Source organism: Oncorhynchus clarkii, chromosome 7 (assembly GCF_045791955.1).
Source record: "Oncorhynchus clarkii lewisi isolate Uvic-CL-2024 chromosome 7, UVic_Ocla_1.0, whole genome shotgun sequence".
Classification (NCBI taxonomy): Eukaryota; Metazoa; Chordata; class Actinopteri; order Salmoniformes; family Salmonidae; genus Oncorhynchus; species Oncorhynchus clarkii.
In genome coordinates this window covers 10635019-10658350 of record NC_092153.1, presented here as the reverse complement: position 1 = coordinate 10658350, position 23332 = coordinate 10635019, and the positions used below count along the sequence as shown (strand labels likewise).

The 23332-nt window shown below is 43.6% G+C and overlaps 1 protein-coding gene across 1 annotated transcript; it reads left to right on the top strand.

The window, feature by feature from the left end:
• The first annotated feature begins 1462 nt into the window (after positions 1-1462).
• On the top strand, positions 1463-8644 carry LOC139414001 (chromosome partition protein Smc-like). The gene is made up of 7 exons (XM_071161886.1): positions 1463-1578; positions 4011-4141; positions 4546-4644; positions 7200-7396; positions 7935-7998; positions 8117-8179; positions 8312-8644. The coding sequence occupies exons 1-7, from the start codon at positions 1503-1505 to the stop codon at positions 8642-8644; spliced, it is 963 nt and encodes a 320-aa protein (XP_071017987.1). The 5' UTR covers positions 1463-1502.
• Positions 8645-23332: the final 14688 nt, after the last annotated feature.

Genomic DNA, 23332 nt, shown 5'->3' with positions numbered 1-23332 from the left:
TCAGCTGTTTAGGGAGGATTTAGCCTCACTGGAAGGTAGAATTTCAAGCAATGCAATTTACCATCCATTATATTTTATGCTTACTGTATTTATATTATACATGATGTATGTTGACTGTGTAAATTCCTCTGTCTGTATTCTGTCTGTATATTTGTCTATTGCTGGGTATGAGTAAATGTACTTGGTGAATAAGTACCTTCTGATTCTGAAATTATGGTGAAATGTACGTCAAGTGAAGCATCCAATATCCTGTTAGTCTCCTCTCACTGCTTTCTGACCTGCCCTATGGCCTCCCTCTGAGCTTTGAGGGTGAAAACAGAAATCACACACCTACTGTATCTCTGTCTGAGATATCATCTACTGTAGGAATGTACAGTAGGCTATAAAAAAAAATATATTTTTAAATCCTGCAACATAATTTAATATCTCAGTATTGTCAGATCAGACCTCCCGCCCTCACCTACTGTTAACCAATCATGTCAATGCAGAGCTATACGGAGCCCCCCCCACATTGTTAGAAGATTGAAGAGGCGCACAGCGATGCGGTACGGAGCTCAATTCAGCCTCTGCCCCGCTATTGCGTCTCAGACCACATTTTCGGATCAAGCATAAATTGGCTCTTTAGCCACGGCCTCGCGAGCGTTACAGGTGCGCGCCAACAGGTGATTTTGATTCGATTGTCACATAACGCCTCTAATCTTTTTATTTTTATGACCGGTTTAGTCAAAATATGTTGCAATTTGTCTAGTTTAGGTTTCAACACAACAAGAAAAATGGATCTCTCAAAGAATTCCGTTGCAAACAGGAGAAACAGAAATGCAACCAAAGGGGAAAAAGCTACTCACAAGTCAAATGTTTCACCGACGATCAGTAGACTCATTCAAGACCCTTCAAATCATATTCCATTGGGACGACAACTTCAGAGGACGCCGCCAACGTCAGAGTTGAACTTAACTCGGCCTTTGAGCTTTAAAACACATGTGGTAGGCCGAATCTCGTTCACCACACTTCTGCCTAGGTGAACTGGGGTTTTACAGTGCCTTCAGAAAGTATTCACCCCTAGACTTTTCCTACATTTTGTTGTTACAGCCGCAATTTTGTCCCTGGCATATGTAGAACAATCCAGGAGTGGAAAGCTCATCCAGAAAGACTCACAGGTGTAATTGATGCAAAAGGTGATTCTAACGTATTGACTCTGGGTTTTAATACTTATCTAATCAAGATATATGTTAGTGTTTTATTTGTTGTAAATTCTAGCATTTGTAAAAAATGTCTTCCACTTTGTCAGAGTATTTTGTGTCTGGTTGACAAAAAATGCCAATTAAATACATTTTAATCCAACTTTTTATCACAAACTGTAAAATCAAGGGGTGTGAATACTTTATGAATGCACTGTAGTTTGTATGCCAACTTGAGCCATGAATTTCTATCCGTTACCATTTTGTCTTTCCATCCAGATTGAAACCACCCCTGGGCAAGAGCCCTTGCATCCCGCGTTAAATATGACCATGGACCTTTACACAATCGAGCCTGCAGAAACAGAAACATGCCGACGGTCTCGCATCACTTCAAGCACACGTGGGTGTTTCCTATATCGTTCACAATCCTATAGCTGTATATTTGCACCAATATGTGGTTTGATATGTCTGAGGTGACAAACATAAACACACACAGGGGTGTCGTGCACCCCCAAAATCTGAGGGGCCACAAAGTAGGGTGGTCTGGAGGGGGCTAGGCCCCATCTGCATGTGAGAGAATTTGGCCTGAATTGCTTTTTCCTGGAATTTAGAGCCATAATCATTATGCTTAATTCTATGTGCAAAAATGTATATTTTTCTGCATATGTAACCATACCTCTTAAGCTGTCTGTATCCTCCTGACTTGTGGTTCTTTTTTTGCTAATATCTGGGTAGAAGATTGAAATGAATGTGAGTCTTATTCAGTTCATTTAGTAATTGCTTGCTTTCCTAAAGTCTACCAACCTTGCCAGCAGGCATGCCAAATATTTCTGTAGTTGTCACATGTGCCGAATACAACGCGTTTAGACTACAGTGAAATGCTAAGATGGTTAAACAAGCTAGCTACTCTAACTTGATTAGTAGCCTGAAATGGCTTCTTGGTAGCTAGTTATGAGGTTGGGAGATAGGTTCTCAATCTGGGCTAGCCAAAATCAACTTCATAAAATTGATAGGTGGCTTAAAGTATTTCAGAGAAACGACAACTATATATACAGTTGTATGAAGTTTACATACACTTATGTTGGAGTCATTGAAACTTGTTTTTCAACCACTCCACACATTTCTTGTTAACAAACTATAGTTTTGGCAAGTCGGTTAGGACATCTACTTTGTGCATGACACAAATAATTTCTCCAACTATTGTTTACAGACAGATTATTTCACTTCTTCACTGTATCACAATTCCAGTGGGTCAGATGTTTACATACGCTAAGTTGACTGTTTTAAAGAGCTTGGAAAATTCCAGAAAATGTTATGGCTTTAGAAGCTTCTGGTAGGCTAATTGACATAATTTGAGTTAAATGGAGGTGTACCTGTGGATGTATTTCAAGGCCTACCTTCGAACTCAGTGCCTCTTTGCTTGAAATCATGGGAAAATCAAAAGAAATCAGCCAAGACTTCAGAAAATTGTAGACCTCCAAGTTTGGTTCATCCTTGGGAGCAATTTCCAAATGCCTGAAGGTATCACGTTCATCTGTACAAACAATAGTATACAAGTGTTAACACCATGGGACCACGCAGCAGTCCTACTGCGAAAAGTGCAAATCAATCCCAGAACAACAGCAAAGAACCTAGTGAAGATGCTGGAGGAAACGGGTACAAAAGTATCTATATCCACAGTGAAACGAGTCCTATATCGACATATTCTGAAAGGCCGGTCAGCAAGGAAGATGCCACTGCTCCAAAAGCCAGACTATGGTTTGCAACAGCATATGGGGACAAAGATTGTGCTTTTGGAGAAATGTCCTCTGGTCTGATGAAACAAAAATAGTACTGTTAGGCCATAACCACCATCGCTATGTTTGGAGGAAAAAGGGGGAGGCTTGCAAGCCGAAGAACACCATCACCAACCATGACGCACGGGAGTGGCAGCATCATGTTGTGGGGGTGCTTTGCTGCAGGGGGGACTGGTGCACTTCACAAAATAGATGGCTTCATGAGGAATGAAAATGTGTGGATATATTGAAGCAAAATCTCAAGACATCAGTCAGGTAGTTAAAGCTTGGTTGCAATTGGGTCTTCCAAATGGACAATGATCCCAAGCACACTTCCAAAGTTGTGGCAAAATGGCTGAAGGACAACAAAGTCAAGGTATTGGAGTGGCCATCACACAGCCCTTACCTCAATCCTATAGAAGTGTGTGGGCAGAACTGCAAAATGTGTGTGCGAGCAAGGAGGCCTACAAACCTGACTCAAACTTGACCAGCTCTGTCAGGAGGAATGTGCTACAATTCTCCCAATTTATTGTGGAAGGCTACCCAAAATGTTTGACCCAAGTGAAACAATTTACAGGCAATACACTCAATTAGTATTTGGTAGTATGTAAACTTCTGACCCACTGGGAAAGTGATGAAATAAATCAAAGCTGAAATAAATCATTCTCTCTACGATTATTCTGACATTTCACAATCTTAAAATAAAGTGGTGATCCTAACTGACCTAAGACAGGGAATTTTTACCTGGATTAAATGTCAGTAATTGTGGAAAAACTGAGTTTAAATGTATTTGACTAAGTTGTTTGTAAACTTCCGACTTCAACTATATATATTAATTAACAGGACCGATCTGAGGGGGCACGTGCCCCTGTGTCCTCTGAACACATTTAATTGAAGTTCCAATTCTTATCTATTTTAATGTAGTCCTATGTCACATGATCCTACTGTAGGTCTATAAATCTGAATGTTTAATGCTTTGGTTTATGATGGTGCAGAAGCTTGTAATTAAAAAAATATTCAGTATGATCCACCAAATGTCATCAATGTACATGTTCAGTCTGTTCAGGCAGTGTGCTGGAAGAGGACCCCTACTCATTGATAAGAGGCATGCAGGGCTATGAGGTTACCCCAGCAGACCTTGTATTCCTGAAGAGAGCCAGGCAGGAGAGGCAGATCAACGCCTTACAGGTGAAATCCATATATCTGATGGTGAAAACACCCACTTGATTATTTTAATGACTGATGCTCATGGTACTTCAAATTACGCAGCCATTTTGTGCTGCTTTGGTCAGACATTTAAAGCTATTGTCAATATTCCCTCAATCACCTGGGGGGTGTTCTTTATTCGCAGACATAGCAAAACTTTTTTGCAGCAAAATGTTTTGCCACGAAAATTTCAGGCAGGTTTCGTTCCGTTTGCGTTTTCTCCAGTTTGGTTCAGTTTGCAACTAAAAATGTTTTGCAATGAAAACGAGTGTTTCTGTTGGACAAATTCAGGTAGGTTTGATTCCTAGTGAATACACCCCATTAGGGTCTACTTGGTACAGTTGAATGAGGTTATGTTCAAGGCTGTCATTGTGTTTCCTATGTAGAGAGAGATGGATGAGTTACTGAGGCAGCGGAGGAACCAGATGCTGGCCAGGGATCTGTCCTTGGCCTCCAGAGAGAAGATCCAAACTGACCTTGATGAGGTGAGGCCACGTGTTACTGTACAGTACTGTAGCTACTAGGGATGTGACAAAATGTACAATTGTTCTTAACTTTTAAACTCCTGTTATGTTTATACGCTAATAAAACTCAGATATGGTCCTTCGTATGACCCTGTGTGTGTGTGTGTGTGTGTGTGTGTGTGTGTGTGTGTGTGTATATATATATATATATATATATATATATATATATATATATATATATATACACACACACACACATATTATATGATATATATATTATATATTTTGCTCAAAAAAATAAAGGGAACACTTAAACAACACAATGTAACTAACTCCAAGTCAATCACACTTCTGTGAAATCAAACTGTCCACTTAGGAAGCAACACTGATTAACAATAAATTTCACATGCTGTTGTGCAGATGGAATAGACAACAGGTGGAAATTATAGGCATTTAGCAAGACACCCCCAGAAAAAGGAGTGGTTCTGCAGGTGGTGACCACAGACCACTTCTCAGTTCCTATGCTTCCTGGCTGATGTTTTGGTCACTTTTGAATGCTGGCGGTCCTTTCACTCTAGTGGTAGCATGAGACGGAGTCTACAACCCACACAAGTGGCTCAGGTAGTGCAGCTCATGCAGCATGGCACATCAATGCGAGCTGTGGCAAGAAGGTTTGCAGTGTCTGTCAGCGTAGTGTTCAGAGCATGGAGGCGCTACCAGGAGACAGGCCAGTACATCAGGAGACGTGGAGGAGGCCGTAGGAGGGCAACAACCCAACTGCAGGACCGCTACCCCCGCCTTTGTGCAAGGAGGAGGAGGAGGAGCACTGCCAGAGCCCTGCAAAATGATCTCCAGCAGGCCACATGTGCATGTGTCTGCTCAAACGGTCAGAAACAGACTCCATGAGGGTGGTATGAGGGCCCGACTTCCACAGGTGGGGGTTGTGCGTACAGCCCAACACCGTGCAGGACGTTTGGCATTTGCCAGAGAACACCAAGATTGGCAAATTCACCACTGGCGCACTGTGCTCTTCACAGATGAAAGCAGGTTCACACTGAGCACATATGACCGACGTGACAGAGTCTGGAGACGCCGTGGAGCACGTTCTGCTGCCTGCAACATCCTCCAGCATGACCGGTTTGGCGGTGGGTCAGTCATGGTGTGGGGTGGCATTTCTTTGGGGGGCCGCACAGCCCTACATGTGCTCGCCAGAGGTAGCCTGACTGCCATTAGGTACCGAGATGAGATCCTCAGGCCCCTTGTGAGACCATATGCTGGTGCGGTTGGCCCTGGGTTCCTCCTAATGCAAGACAATGCTAGACCTCATGTGGCTGAAGTGTGTCAGCAGTTCCTGCAAGAGGAAGGCATTGATGCTATGGACTGGCCCGCCTGTTCCCCAGACCTGAATCCAATTGAGCCCATCTGGGACATCATGTCTCGCTCCATCCACCAACGCCACGTTGCACCACAGACTGTCCAGGAGTTGGCGGATGCTTTAGTCCAGGTCTGGGAGGAGATCCCTCAGAAGACCATCCGCCACCTCATCAGGAGCATGCCCAGGCGTTGTAGGGAGGTCATACAGGCACGTGGAGGCCACACACACACTACTGAGCCTCATTTTGACTTGTTTTAAGGACATTACATTAAAGTTGGATCAGCCTGTAGTGTGGTTTTCCACTTTAATTTTGAGTGTGACTCCAAATCCAGACCTCCATGGGTTGATACATTTGATTTAGTTTGAATGTGCTGACAAATTTGTCAGCACGTTCAACTATGTAAAGAAAAAAAGTATTTAATAAGAATATTTCATTCATTCAGATCTAGGATGTGTTATTTTAGTGTTCCCTTTATTTTTTGGAGCAGTGTGTGTGAGCCGAGTCTATTTTCTAGGCAGGACTGAGGTAGACTGAACTGCATTGCCCCCTAGTGGTCATACCAATGTTTTTTTGAAAACATTAATAATATATAGATATATATTAATAAAAAACCTCAGTCCTGCCTAGCTAATAGACGCAGCTCAATTTACTGCTGTCACCCACCCACTCAGCAACAATGATAGTTAATGCCGTTTTAGGTTCTTTGCTGTGTCCCTCCATGTTTTCAGGACTTTGCTACTGTCGCTTCCCACTCTGACATTTCTCCAACTGTTAAATATGATGACGTGCGGGGTGCTTTTATATCCGTGACTAATCATTTGAAAGATGCATATCCCCTCCAAATAACGTTACAGCATTTTTGCAATAGGTATGTTTGTATTTTTCCCTTGATGATGATGATGATGATGATGGGCATCTGTTAGTTGTAGTTTTGTGATAACTACACTGACTGTTATTCAGTTAGGGATTTTCTCCTTTAAACGTTCACACCACTACTAGATACTGTCCTATGCTGAATGTCATGTTGCCAACCTTTGAAGTTATGAACTTGAGTTAACACTGCCTCTTAAATGATAAGATATAGCACAGTAAAGTTATCTATATAAATGTATTCATAATTTTCACATACTCATATTCGTAATGTTTGTGGATATGTCGACGCTTTCTCTTAAAATTGTTCTGTTGGACATCACGTTTCAGATCCTGTCCTGTGAGCAGACTGTTCAAATGGGGCAAGTGTTCCTCTCGAGGAAGCTGAGCTCAACGGAGGTAGAGGCCCTGGACTACAAGTCCCTCCTGACCCAGATAAAGACTGCTGATGTCCAGCAAGCTGTAGAGGAGGAACAAGCTGAGATCACTGTGCTAGAGGACAGAGTGGCCAGAGCCCTGGAGCTCAGGTAGCTAGCTATCTCACTTCATGTTACTGCAGTGGCCAGCGCCCTGGAGCTCAGGTAGCTAGCTATCTCACTTCATGTTACTGCAGTGGCCAGAGCCCTGGAGCTCAGGTAGCTAGCTATCTCACTTCATGTTACTGCAGTGGCCAGAGCCCTGGAGCTCAGGTAGCTAGCTATCTCACTTCATGTTACTGCATTGGCCAGAGCCCTGGAGCTCAGGTAGCTAGCTATCTCACTTCATGTTACTGCATTGGCCAGAGCCCTGGAGCTCAGGTAGCTAGCTATCTCACTTCATGTTACTGCAGTGGCCAGGATCATATTTATTAAGCACCAAATGGAAGAACATTTACTGGACAAGGGGCAGGAAAACAGGCAGGGACTTACAATAAGAAGCAGTCGTTTTTGTTCTGATGCAAAACGTTTTGCTACAGTGTGCCTTAATGAATATGACCCATGGAAGACATGGCCAGTGTGCAGTTTGTTGATGTTTACAGAAACAGGAGTTCTGGCTTTATATGAATAATATTGTTTCTAATTTCAGAGAGAGAGGGGAGCAAAGACAACAGGAGATTGAGAATCGGAACAGAACCATCCTCACGAAAAAGGTGCTCTTTGTTCAACACGTAGTTTTAAGTTATACGATGAATTACCAACAGTACTGTACGGTAATGGGCCAGTTCTTTCTGGACATGTATAACTGTTGAACCCTGCTTCATCTCTAAGGCAAACATCAAGCATCTGATGAAGGAACTATCAGAGCTCAAATCCCAGCTGGCTGGGGCAGAGGTAAGTCTGTATGTAATAAGCTCCGTGTCTGACCTTGTGGTGTCTGGGGTGTTGGGAATTTTCAGTCACATTGAAAAATATGTGTACTTCCTCAAGAGAGATTCAATGAGCCAGTTCCTTGTAACTTCACAGTTGTCTTTGCTAGCCATTCAAGGCAAGATGGACACTTTGAAAGACACAGAAAAAGAGGAAGACACAGGTCCCCAGGAGGCATTGCAAGTCGCCCCAAGCCAAGCAAAAGCTCCCAAGAAGGCACCCAAGACAAAAAGGAATGGTGGAGAAACAATTACCCAACAGGCTTCTCATGTCCGAATTAAAGCTGAAAATACACCTACCATAGTTGGAGAGCCACATATGGCCAGTGGTCTCAGACGATCTACGAGAATAGCTACCAAGAAGAGCTGCGTTGAGAATAAGCCTGTTTTAAGGAAAACTCGCCCTGTCAAAGCAAAGATTTCACTTTGAGAAAAAAATTTCTCCACTTTTCCTGAAACTCTTGATTTTTAAGGAGTTGTTTTCCACTGCTTGTTTGGTACTGTGGTTAGGTTTCCATCCAGTTGACAACAGATTTTAATGCAGATATTCAAAAGTCACAGAAACATTATATGCATTTTTTCCCACCAGACGTGCTTTCATCAAACTGACTTTGTAGCGGATAAAATGTTGTGCGTGACAGTGCACATAACACTTTTGTACTTAAGTTTTCATGTACAGAATAAAATAAAACAAGTTTTAATGTGTTTCCATAGCATTTTCAATTCTATGGATGATTTTGTCACACAAACTGCAATAAATAGCATACTTGCCCAACCTGGTTTTTGGCCCATTCTCTATAGACTACTGTGTGCTGATAAAGTGGACAGGGTAGGTTATACACTGAGTGTACAAAACATTAAGAAGCTCTTCCCATGACAGACTGATCAGGTGAAACCTATGATCCCTTATTGATGTCTCTTGTTAAATCCATTTCAATCAGTGTAGATGAAGGGGAGGAGACCGGTTAAAGAAGGATTTTTAAGCCTTGAGACATGAATTGTATATATGGGACATTAAAGAGAGGAATGGACAAGACGAATGAACAGGGTATGGTAGTAACGGGCCAGGTGCACCGGTTTGTGTCAAGAACTGCAACGCTGCTAGGTTTTTCATGCTCAACAGTTTCGCATGTGTATCAAGAATGGTCCACCAGCCAATTTGACACAACTGTGGGAAGCATTGGAGTCAACATGGGCCGGCATCCCTGTGGAACGCTTTCAACAACTTGTAGAGTTCATGCCCCGACGAATTGAGGTTGTTCTGAGGGCAAAAGGTGGTGCAACTCAATATTAGAAAATTGTTCTTAATGTTTGGTATACTCAGTGTACAATGAGATATGGATAAAGGCAGCCAATCACTGTTCATGTCACCTGCATCATTCAAATGATGGCCTAACCTCAATATTTTTGCATGAAGCTTATCACTGTGGCGTGCATTTAACCACAAGTTATTGAATCAACAACAAAGCAGCCCCCCCGCCTGCATTTTGGTGAAAAACTGAGGGAAGGGTCTGGAGAAATGTCACCACTCAAATTCATAGACTGAGCTATGGATGCCAGCAGTGGCCATCCATAATATCAACATTATAGTTTAAACCATGTTTTGAAGCTGTAGTGTTGTTTTTTTTACTGATACTTTGAGTAAAACAAGCTCATATTTGGGGTTCTGATGGGGTATGACAGAGCATTAGTAAGTGTTATTCTTCAAGATGTAATGGGTACTCAGTATATCATTAATTTAGAAGTCCAAAAATGGATGTAGCAACAAAAAAAATCAAGATTCTCAGTTGGTTTGGCTCAGTGTACAGATCGATCTACTTGTACCTTTGATCAGATATATTGCTGAATAGACATACTGTTATTACTGGAATAAAATCTTCTAGAAATGGATTTCTCTTATACCAGTGTTTTCAGATATAGAATAATAGAGCCCTCTTGTGGACACTTTGGAATCTGACAATGCAGGATCTGTTAGTGTAATTGGTGTGTATAGTTGTGAACTCTAGAATTTCTACAGTGCAGGCCAGGGATATTTCTGCTGATGCATGTCTTTCTGTGTGCCAAGTTGGCGACAGTCTAGTCAAGCCCTGGACGAGTTTTAATATGATTTAATATGAAACTGATGTCCTGCTACATAACCTGAGTCATAACCTTGGCCTATTGGCGAGACCAGTGTTCAGATTATCCTCAGTGACCCTGTAGCTAATGTGCATCTTATATACATTTTCTCATTTTGACGTCACTCTTAAGAAGCTTGAGAACACACAGATGCTCTCACTAATCTGGTGTACAGCAGCTCGGCCCAGTGGACAGGGAACAGTAGGAAATGGGTGGTGAACAGCAGAATTACCCAGAACTCCCAGTTATTCTTGGCTACCAGACAAGGGAGCTGAAACAAGGAACGTGAGGCCTGCCATATTGTTAACATATCACAATCAACCCTTCTGTGTCTTTTAGAAGAGAGTGGAGGAACCCGTCCCAAATTTCTGTCCACTTTATTTCAGTTGGAGCAGAGAGAATTGGCACATTTCTTTAGACATGTAGATTTAGAAATTGTTGAAATGCTGTCGACGTTTCCCAGACTTGCCCTGACAGTTTCATGCCACTCTGCAATATTCCAGTCAGTCATCTGAAAGAACAATTTTCTTATTCTTTATCCGGCGTGAAGATTCACCGTCTTTCTCACTCCTCTGCTATCTGTGCTGTGCCACATTGACATGCGTTTTCATTAAACTGCACAGTGAGTCATTTACTCAGTGAGATTAAATATAATTTAAATGATAATTTTGTGTAAGCATGCATTTTTCCCATGCAGAATTTTTCTGTAGTGCAGATTTGATTGAATTCAGCCCTGGGTTCCCTCAGTACATACAGTATCTGTTGAAGTTGGTCAGGCGCCTCCACGGACTGATGTGGTGCATTTCTAGTACTGTAGATCACCTAGTCCTTTCTGTTTGGCTCTACTGTTGCAGTGTGAAAGGAGACCGATTACCGGTATGTGGCCTTGTATTCAAAGTAGTGCTGGCTGTACAGTTTGCTCTGGGTGGATTGACTTGTAGTTCCCTCTTCAGAAGAGCTTGACGGGGTGAACACAGATGCCCTATTCATCATCCAGCAGGCCTGTTCTCTGCAGTCCCTAGTCTAGACAAGAACCAACATGTCACCCTCTGTCTTTGTGCTCTGTGCCAGCAGATCAATGTCGAGAGGGACAGGATGCAGCTTTGACAGGAACCAGGCTGTTTGGTCATGTTACTGTTTGGTCATCGTCCTGGCGAGTGACGCAAACGAGTCCCTGCTGCTAGCATACTTATTTCTGCTACAGTACCTTTTTGTTTATTTCTAAATCTGAATCTGTTGCAGATGACATCATGGTAATGATGGATGGTTGTTTGCAACCGGTGGTCACATCTGTCAATCATGCCAGATTTCATCAAGGACTGCTGTGTATAAACATAGTAGGCTGATACAGGCAGTCAGGCAAACTTTTGCTCAGTACTCTCCCAACCATATCCATTCCTCCCCCTTACACTGTAATGCTAATTAGCATGGTCATTTGACACACTGTTGCACAGTGTCTGCTGAAGTGGCATTGTTCAGGGGTGACAGTGCAATGTGCGATCTGACTCTGCAGGGTTCAATCAGCGTCTCTCAAACTCTGCCTGTTAGTTTAACTTTCCTCCTCTGGCTCCAGACCCCCAGTGTTTCATATGACATCTTTACTAGACAGCTGCGCTGCCCAGTCGGCTTGTCCTGAAGTCGTCTGTCTCAACGAGCCTTTTGTAGAGGCCAGGGTAAGTGATCTATTACCCTCGGTCTGTGAGCCCTGAGCTGAGCTAACTCAACTCTCTGACCTTTTGGAAGGGAGTGGTGGATCTACGTCCATGAACCCACTCCCCTGTTCTCTGTCTATGCCCAGATGAAGGCCCATGGGACCAGGCCTCTCTGACCAGATGATTGCCCAGATGAAGGACCATGGGACCAGGCCTCTCTGACCAGATGATTGCCCAGATGAAGGACCATGGGACCAGGCCTCTCTGACCAGATGATTGCCCAGATGAAGGACCATGGGACCAGGCCTCTCTGACCAGATGATTGCTCTGATGAAGGACCATGGGACCAGGCCTCTCTGACCAGATGATTGCCCAGATGAAGGACCATAGGACCAGGCCTCTCTGACCAGATGATTGCCCAGATGAAGGACCATGGGACCAGGCCTCTCTGACCAGATGATTGCTCTGTATAGAGTCAAGGTTATAAAAAGATGATTGTGAAACTGCAGGACAGCAAGCGCATGAGTCCATGGTCTGAATATGCAGGGGTATATGTACTGTAGTCTGTTTGGATCAGAAACTCTATCTCCAGGCACTCACTAGCTTGTTTTGGGCTGTTCAGCTAGGTTCTGCTGCGGCACATTTCATTAACCTGAGGTAGTCCGTGCCTGATTCCACATATTCAAACCCTTTGGTACAAGGAGACGCTAATCTGGAGTGAAATGGATGCTGCTGTTCAAAACAGTTTAATACTTCCCTGAAATGTTTCATATGGCTTTTTTATTTTTTATTTAAGTACTTTGAAATATTTTGACCAATATTTGCTAATGCAGGGCCAGCCATTGTTCGGAAGCTTTCTGGGTATGAGTGCTTCACCTCAAATATGTCAAGTCAAAGAACCAGATCGTGTTTATAGACCGAGTCCAAGCAGACAGGGGAGATCCCAGGCCAAGAAGCTGTGGGCAGAGAATTATCCCCAAATTGCTCATGTCTTTCTCTCTGCGGTCGGTGGAAACTTTCTCTGGGTTTAAACACTTTTAAATGACCACTTTACCTGTTGTTTCTGCCACAGGAAAACAGAACACCTCTGTCTCCAACCGTGCAGTACTTTATTCTGCGTCTCTTTTTGGATGTGTTTTCAGTGAAATTATATCGATACTAAAAGAGAAATATAAGTCTAGAAACAAACCGCATTCATATTGATATCTGTTTTTATAAAATCTATTTTGTCTGCCCGTCGCCCTCTAGACTTCATGTGGACTCTGTAATCTCTGGTTCTACCACAAGGAGGCGGTGTGGGACATGTCTGACATCTGTGTAAACCTTGGGCCTATCATGGAGGTTAGTCAGGACAACCCAGAATGCGACGGAATGGAAGACACACACAGACACAGTCATCTAATTTCCATCGCTTAGCACTCTGCCAAAGTCATCTGTCGTCTCTAGTAATGTTGTTCTGTTTAGTTTGGACAGTCCCTTACTGCCAAGTAAAACCCTATAATAGTATATTACCGACAGAATGAGCCCGGCTAACAGTATGTGAATCAGTGGCACATATTACAGTAGTCTTGCCAAGTCTTAACTGGGCAGCAGGAGCCGGTGCACTGTGAACACATCCAACCGCTCTGTGGGACCAGAGTGTGAAACCAGCCACTCAAGTCCCCGGCCAACACCGATAAAATCCCAAACCATCAGTGTTTCGCTCTAGACAATTCTCCCTTTTGTTGTTCCACAGCATTAAACAGTAATAATGACTATAGTTTATATACTAGATTGATTTATCAAGGATGGTGGCCAAATTGGACATCTATATATTGCTATATTAAATGTTCACTCGCAATAGGCCGAGATATTAAGACTTCTTTACTTGTCTTTGTGCTGGTGCAAGTAGGCCTATGGACCGACCAAGAAGTAAACATCTGAAGTTTTTCTTTTTTACATCAATTTGGTATCTTTTTCAATTATAAAGTCATTTGTATTTTGATTATAGAATGTTGAATGATTTGCAGGAAATGCTCAATATTGTTTCAATTTACAGCTGAATGTGATATATGCATTAATGTAATTCACATTATCATTAAGAATAAAGGACTGTTCAATCAGATTAGACGAATCATTCACATAATCAATCAAGTTATAAAAAATATGCCCAGAATATCTACCTCCCCTCCCTGCTCCAAATATCCTCCAAATACACCCTCCTCTCCACAGCTCTTTTGGATAACACAGACATCCGCATGTTGAGAGAGTTTGATGAACGCTTCAACTCACTGATTGAGCGATTGCAGCGGTATTAGAATGAGCAGTTAGTCTTCCAACTGGCAGTTGTTTGTAGAACTAGTTGGATGAAAGAGCAGTTAGTCTTCCAACTGGCAGTTGTTTGTAGAACTAGTTGGATGAATGAGCAGTTAGTCTTCCAACTGGCAGTTGTTTGTAGAACTAGTTGGATGAAAGAGCAGTTAGTCTTCCAACTAGCAGTTGTTTGTAGAACTAGTTGGATGAAAGAGCAGTTAGTCTTCCAACTGGCAGTTGTTTGTAGAACTAGTTGGATGAAAGAGCAATTAGTCTTCCAACTGGCAGTTGTTTGTAGAACTAGTTGGATGAAAGAGCAGTTAGTCTTCCAACTGGCAGTTGTTTGTAGAACTAGTTGGATGAAAGAGCAGTTAGTCTTCCAACTAGCAGTTGTTTGTAGAACTAGTTGGATGAAAGAGCAGTTAGTCTTCCAACTAGCAGTTGTTTGTAGAACTAGTTGGATGAAAGAGCAGTTAGTCTTCCAACTGGCAGTTGTTTGTAGAACTAGTTGGATGAAAGAGCAGTTAGTCTTCCAACTAGCAGTTGTTGGTAGAACTAGTTGGATGAAAGAGCAGTTAGTCTTCCAACTGGCAGTTGTTTGTAGAACTAGTTGGATGAAAGAGCAGTTAGTCTTCCAACTAGCATTTGTTTGTAGAACTAGTTGGATGAAAGAGCAGTTAGTCTTCCAACTAGCAGTTGTTGGTAGAACTAGTTGGATGAAAGAGCAGTTAGTCTTCCAACTAGCAGTTGTTGGTAGAACTAGTTGGATGAAAGAGCAGTTAGTCTTCCAACTGGCAGTTGTTTGTAGAACTAGTTGGATGAAAGAGCAGCAGTGTCATTGGTTTCTGTGGCACCATTACAGCCAATGGAGATGGACACCGTTCCTGTTCTTAATGTACGTTCTCAACATACCCTTTCTCCTATTTTGATCAGTGTTTGAGGAGAGAACACTGTGACTTATCCTACATCTGTGTGCAGCAGAAAGCACCCAGCAAAGCTCTGAAGTCATTTGTTTTGCTACTCTGTGTGGAATGGCCTCGGGAAGAGAGGGGTGGTTGGGTTTGGGGGGGGGGGGGGGGGGTAGAAGCTGTAGCAAAACAAGCATGGCAGCGGCTCCGCTAAGTGTTGGCTGTGATGCTGAAGAGGAGCGTGGAAATAAAACATACCAGACTAAACATTTGCACACTGTCTGCATGCCAGCTTGGTTTCCGACATGGATGGATGGAGGCTGGGGGGTTTAAGGGATGACATTCACTGCCAATAATACCCCCACCCCCTGTTACGTACACATTGTACATTCTATTAGAGTGAAAATAAACTCACATAAGGCCATTTTACTTTCATCATTAGAAATGAAAGTAGAGTGAAGGGTATGTTCAGACAAGCATTGGGTTTGAGGTATGAATAGTCTTGAGTCCCCTTTCAACAGTTACCACCCTCTTTCTCTCTCACACACACACACACACACAGCGACCCCCTCACCCCCCTGCGGCCTCCAGCCCACAGCATCAGGTTTGGGCTCTGGCATTGTAGAGGTTTGTTTTAGAATACCAAAGCCGTGAGCTCCTCAGACAGTGCATACGCCTCTCAACTCCACAAATATGTCAGAAGCATATTAGACAAATATTCCCTCCAAGTGCATTGCCAGTGTACACACCCCAGAGTTCCTCCCATCTATCAACTCATGCTGAAGTGTTACTCTGGAGGCAGGAGATTTACGGTGATCAAAGTGTCCTTTTGGCTGACCCGTTAGCTAGAGGCTATAGAAAGGAGAGACAAGGGCAAGGCTACACTGACTGTGCTGTCCCAACAGCTTATCACATGCAATAGTGATTACTGCATTTCTGCTGGATGCTATGCTACCTCGCGTTTACTAACGTGTAGACCAGGGGTGCCCAACCAGTCGATCGCCATCTACTGGTCGATCATGGAATGCTTGCCAGTTGATCGTGAGATGATTATACATCTACTTAAATTCAGCCACACATCAACGCCTATAATCTCTTTCTGTTTTAACGTTCAACAGTCCTCCATTCACAGCAATGTCTGAGAAGTCAGGTGATTTACATCAAATATGACCAGTCCCTGCCCACTAATTGACGTATGCCTAGTTAGCGTGGTCAGACGTCGTCCGCCAACTCCAAGTCGAGGTCATGGTGATACCAGGCAGGTAGCTAGCTAGATAACTTTGTAGCCAGATTAGTGCTTAAATTGTGTCGTTGACAGCAGCAATAATGAGTGGAGGGAAGGATTCAAAAAAACATATCATTTCCACAAGGAAAGGAGGATTCTTTTTTTCGTCATGTCAACCTCAAAATGTGTGTGCCTCGTCTGCCATAATAGCATTGCTATCCCAAAGAAAGGTAACACAGAATGACATTTTAAAACCACACACAAAACCCAGGAAAGAGATTTTCCAGCAAAGACTGAATTACTAAGAAGAAAGGTACAAGAACTAAAAAATCAACTGGCAGCGCATCAGTCACAAGGCCTGTGACCTAAGGGACGTGGCAACCATAGCATCTTATTGTGTGAGTCGCGTTCTTGCTAAGCATAAAACGTTTTTCAAAGATGGAAAGATGATCAAGGAAGCATTTATTGAGGCTGCAGACTCGCTGTTTGAGGATTTTAAGAATAAGACTGAAATTATGGCTGCCATCAATGACAGTCAGTTGTCTAAAAATATGGTGATAAGAAGATGTGAGGGAATAGCAGAGAACCTTGAGCATCAACTGAAGAAGGATATGGACAGCTGCGAGTGTTATTCCCTCCAGTTTGACCAGTCCACAGATATGGTAGATGTGGCACAGTTATACCTTTTCATCAGATTCGGTGAGCGAGTTCATTAGAACATGCGTTGAAGATGTCGTTCCCATAACAACGATTAAAACATTCCCAAACCAGAAACCGTGGATTGATGGCAGCATTCGCGTGAAACTGAAAGCGCGAACCACTGCTTTTAATCAGGGCAAGGTGACCGGAAACATGACCGAATACAAACAGTGTAGCTATTCCCTCCGCAAGGCAATCAAACAAGCTAAGCGTCAGTATAGAGACAGTAGAATCTCAATTCAACGGCTCAGACACAAGAGGTATGTGGCAGGGTCTACAGTCAATCACGGATTACAAAAAGAAAACCAGCCCCGTCACGGACCAGGATGTCTTGCTCCCAGGCAGACTAAATCACCTTTTTGCCCGCTTTGAGGACAATACAGTGCCACTGACACGGCCCGCAACCAAAACATGCGGACTCTCCTTCACTGCAGCCGACGTGAGGAAAACATTTAAACGTGTTAACCCTCGCAAGGCTGCAGGCCCAGACGGCATCCCCAGCCGCGCCTTCAGAGCATGCGCAGACCAGCTGGCTGGTGTGTTTACGGACATATTCAATCAATCCCTATACCAGTCTGTTGTTCCCACATGCTTCAAGAGGGCCACCATTGTTCCTGTTCCCAAGATAGCTAAAGTAACTGAGCTTAACGACTACCGCCCCGTAGCACTCACTTCCGTCATCATGAAGTGCTTTGAGAGACTAGTCAAGGACCATATCACCTCCACCCTACCTGACACCCTAGACCCACTCCAATTTGCTTACCGCCCAAATAGGTCCACAGACAATGCAATCTTAACCACACTGCACACTGCCCTAACCCATCTGGACAAGAGGAATACCTATGTGAGAATGCTGTTCATCGACTACAGCTCGGCATTTAACACCATAGTGCCCTCCAAGCTCGTCATCAAGCTCGAGACCCTGGGTCTCGACCTCACCCTGTGCAACTGGGTACCGGACTTCCTGATGGGCCGCCCCCAGGTGGTGAGGGTAGGCAACAACATCTCCACCCCGCTGATCCTCAACACTGGGGCCCCACAAGGGTGCGTTCTGAGCCCTCTCCTGTACTCCCTGTTCACCCACGACTGTGTGGCCACGCACACCTCCAACTCAATCATCAAGTTTGCGGACGACACAACAGTGGTAGGCTTGATTACCAACAACGACGAGACGGCCTACAGGGAGGAGGTGAGGGCCCTTGGAGTGTGGTGTCAGGAAAATAACCTCACACTCAACGTCAACAAAACTAAGGAGATGGAGGGAGGGAACACCCCCCTATCCACATCGATGGAACAGTAGTGGAGAGGGTAGTAAGTTTTAAGTTCCTCGGCGTACACATCACAGACAGACTGAATTGGTCCACCCACACAGACGGCATCGTGAAGAAGGCGCAGCAGCGCCTCTTCAACCTCAGGAGGCTGAAGAAATTTGGCTTGTCACCAAAAGCACTCACAAACTTCTACAGATGCACAATCGAGAGCATCCTGTCGGGCTGTATCACCGCCTGGTACGGCAACTGCTCCGCCCACAACCGCAAGGCTCTCCAGAGGGTAGTGAGGTCTGCACAACGCAGGCAAACTACCTGCCCTCCAGGACACCTACACCACCCGATGTCACAGGAAGGCCATAAAGATCATCAAGGACAACAACCACCCGAGCCACTGCCTGTTCACCCCGCTATCATCCAGAAGGTGAGGTCAGTACAGGTGCATCAAAGCTGGGACCGAGAGACTGAAAAACAGCTTCTATCTCAAGGCCATCAGACTGTTAAACAGCCACCACTAACATTGAGTGGCTGCTGCCAACACACTGACTCAACTCCAGCCACTTTAATAATGGGAATTGATGGGAAATTATGTAAAATATATCACTAGCCACTTTAAGCAATGCTACCTAATATAATGTTTACATACCCTACATTATTCATCTCATATGTATACGTATATACTGTACTCTATATCATCTACTGCATCTTTATGTAATACATGTATCACTAGCCACTTTAACTATGCCACTTTGCCACTTTGTTTACATACTCATCTCATATGTATATACTGTACTCAATACCATCTACTGTATCTTGCCTATGCCACTCATTCATATATCTTTATGTGCATATTCTTTATCCCCTTACACTTGTGTGTGTATAAGGTAGTAGTTTTGGAATTGTTAGCTAGATTACTTGTTGGTTATTACTGCATTGTCGGAACTAGAAGCACAAGCATTTCGCTACACTCGCATTAACATCTGCTAACCATGTGTATGTGACAAATAAAATTTGATTTGATTTGAATGGTATTTGACAACATGAATGGACATCCAAGGGGCAAAGATATTTTTCAAGCTTTTAGGGAGTTTGCTAACAAATTCCAACTGCCCTTTTGTAAGCTTGTCTACATTACTACCGATGGGGCACCCGATATGGTAGGCCACATTAGTGGGTTTGTTGCATTGTGCCAACGAGATGATTCTTTCGCCGTCTTTCTTTGTTATCACTGCGTAATTCATCAGGAAGCTTTGTGCAGGAAGATGTTAAACATGAAAGAAGTGATAGATGTTGCGATGAAGATTGTATCTTCTATTCGAAGCGGAGGCTTTTTCACGCTCACTTAGAAGAGGCTGAAGCGGGGCACACAGACCTGCTGCTGCACACGGATATGCGGTGGCTGAGCCGAGGTACAGTTTTAGGTTGATTCAGTGAGTTGTCTGAAATCAAGGAGTTTCTCAAGGTCTCCAAAAATGCAGAATATGCACAGCTAGAGGTCACACAGTGGCTCCTGGATTTATCTTTTCTCACTGACCTAACTTACATGCTTATTGAATTGAATGTAGAGCTGCAAAGAAAAGGCAAACATGTAATGGACATGATCAGCTCTGTGAACACTTATATGATCAGCTCTGTGAACACTTATATGATCAGCTCTGTGAACACTTATATGATCAGCTCTGTGAACACTTATATGATCAGCTCTGTGAACACTTATATGCAAACCACAACTGCTCACAAGAAATCTGCAACGTAAGGACCTGCATTTCTTTCAACACATGCATTCAGAACTTGAACATCAGGGCAAGGATACAGCACAGCTTTAGAGTCCAGAACATCTTATCTGAGTTTTGCAGTCGTTTCATTGACTTTGCATCACTTGAGCCTATTGCCACTTATATGTGCTTTCCGTTTGGCACAGACATAAATGTGTAAGTCATTGCCTCCAAAATGGGATCACTTGTTCAGTTGGACACAACTATAGCAGAAACAGAAATTCTCACCCATCAAAATGACATTCAGCTGAAATCCAGGGCAACCACTGAGATGAAGGAAGAGTTCTGGGAGCTACTGCTGGAGGAGAAGTATCCCAATATAAGAAGATGTGCTCTCAACATATCAGTCCTTTTTGGATCAACCTACCTCTGTGAGTCTGCATTTTCTCAAAAGAAGATAAAGTCCAAGTCCAGATCTACTATGACTGATGACCACCTTGTGTCCTGCATGAGACCTGCAACAAGCTGCTACAGCCCTGACTATGACAAACTACTTGCCTCCACCCAATGCCAAAAGTCACACTAAGGTCGGAAATGAAATTAGTTTCACTTATTTGTGGAAAACATGTTATTGGTCCACATATTTGCGTATCAAATAGGTATCATAGCAGCAGGTCCATACTCAGTGGTGTGTTGCGTTCCATACATTTTGCTGGTTGGTTTAGATTTAGAGACTGGTAGATCTCATCAGGCTGGCAAATGAAAAAGTAGATCTGACGTCAAAGAAGGTTGGGCACACCTGGTGTAGACTGACTGGGCACACCTGGTGTAGACTGACTGGGCACACCTGGTGTAGACTGACTGGGCACACCTGGTGTAGACTGACTGGGCCCACCTGGTGTAGACTGACTGGGCACACCTGGTGCAGACTGACTGGGCACACCTACTGGAGACTGACTGCCCAGCATGCTCTTTGTGCTACTGCTACTGGCAGATGTCAATATTTAGCTGATTGATGGAGTGGCAATCTGACAATCATTTAATCCCATGGCCAACGTCCTAAGAACTTGGGTTCCAGTGAAGTCCTGGATGGACTGATGGCTCTCTCCTGGATGGACTGATGGCTCTCTCCTGGATGGACTGATGGCTCTCTCCTGGGTGGGCTGATGGCTCTCTCCTGGTTGGGCTGATGGCTCTCTCCTGGGTGGACTGATGGCTCTCTCCTGGATGGACTGATGGCTCTCTCCTGGATAGACTGATGGATGGATTGATGGATGGATTGATGGATGGATTGATGGATGGATTGATGGATGGATTGATGGATGGATGTTGACCACCAGCAGTTTGAGAAGGCTGTCTGTTGCTGCTGAGCATCTTTGTCTCAACAAAGCGCTGGGGTTTATTTATGGACAAGGCAGGTCATGGATTCTCCCATCCCTATTTGCCATGTTAAAGGTTGTGTGACTGTTTTACAGACATAGAAAGGTCTCCTCTGGCCTATGGGGCCTTAGCATGTCTCCCTTTATAGAGATATGCCTCTACACACGCAAAACACAGCCCCTGTCAAAGTCAGACGCTGAATCAATATGTCTGAAAACGCCATAAAATCCATAGTTTTGTCTTGTTTTGTCACTGTGACCCTTGTCCTGCCAGGCCGTATACTGACACACATTCCTACAAGCTTGTAAATATGTCTTTCTCCGGTTCGCTGGAAGTTCATTCACTGGAAGTTTATACTCTTTTGACCTCTGGGAGCACACTTACCAGCTAGCTCACTGCTCTGACCTCACCATAATATATTTAAGCAATAAGGCCCGAAGAGGTGTGCTATATGGCCAATATACCCCGGCACGACACAACGCCGAGTGCCTGGATACAGCCCTTAGCCGTGGTATATTGGCCATAAATCAAAAACCCCTGAGGTGCCTTATTGCTATTATAAACTGGTTATCCAATGTAATTAGAACAGTACAAATAAATGTTTTGTCATACCCGTGGTCTACTGTCTGATATACCATGGCTGTCAGCCAATCAGCATTCAGGGCTCGACCCACCCAATTTATAAAAATATTATAACACCATCGGCATCGAGGATAGCACTGTCCAGTGTGCTTTTTTCCAAAAATAAGTCCAATTGACCATGTACATTCTTTAATATTTAGAGTCATTCATTATCTGCATATTCAAAAGGCATATTCATACATATTCATGTTTATTGCACTTGGCCTCGCATCTGAAATAAATGCCAGGCAGTTGTTGAAGTCCCACTTTTCATCCGGTCGACTCCAGACGATAATGTCGTTGATACACTTGGTCTGCATATTTGTGGCTTTGTAAATGGAGTCAGATCATAGAAAGGGGGATCATCAGAATGGTAATGTGAGTCTCACTTCTGAATAAAAGGTGAGTGGAATAGAATGGAGGGAGCCTGAACTCCATGGTTGTCACTAGTTAATACAGACACAAAGTCAAAATTGGCTATTAAAAAAATAATAAAAACAAACACTTGCCTTTTGGTCTTTTGTTAAGGTTAGGGTTAGGCATAAGGTTAGTGGCATGGTTAGGGTTAGGTTTTTAAAAAATGTAAGAAGAGAAATTGTAGAAAATGGGCTGGTTTAGCCATGATTATGACTTTGTGGCTGTGTTAACTAGACGACGAACTCCACGGCTCCGTTTACTCTGGCTAGACCAGTGGAAACAAAGATCTAACAGTCACCAGCTAAGATCTAACATTCACCAACTAACACATGAAGCAATCATTACAGTACAGAGAAGGGAGATAACTCCTTTAAAGGAAAACCCACTCAATGTTTTGCATGTTAGTATTTTGCACGTTAGTATTCAGCTAACCACGGTTTGTGGTCATCAGCTATCCTTTAGCTCGAAAATCTATCGGCAGTTTTGTACGGCGCGGCTCGGATTTTCTCTCCATGTCCCCGGATTTCAACCGCAAGCTCTGGACATTTATACCTGGATCCCCGAGCAAACATAAATTATTCTGAAGCTAGACAGCTGAAAAGTTCCATCAGCCACTCCTGGGCTGCAGTCACCTATCCGGACCCATTTTACTGCCAACGCGGAGCCCCACCGGGCCTTCACAACTGGACTACCGATGTTATCTGCCCGAGGGAGTTATCCAGCTGGCTCCTCCGTCGCGACGTTACCTGTCTTATCGTTAGCTGTCTTATCGGCTGCTATCTGATTAGATCTATCAAACAACTATATAATTTTTTTTGCGAAT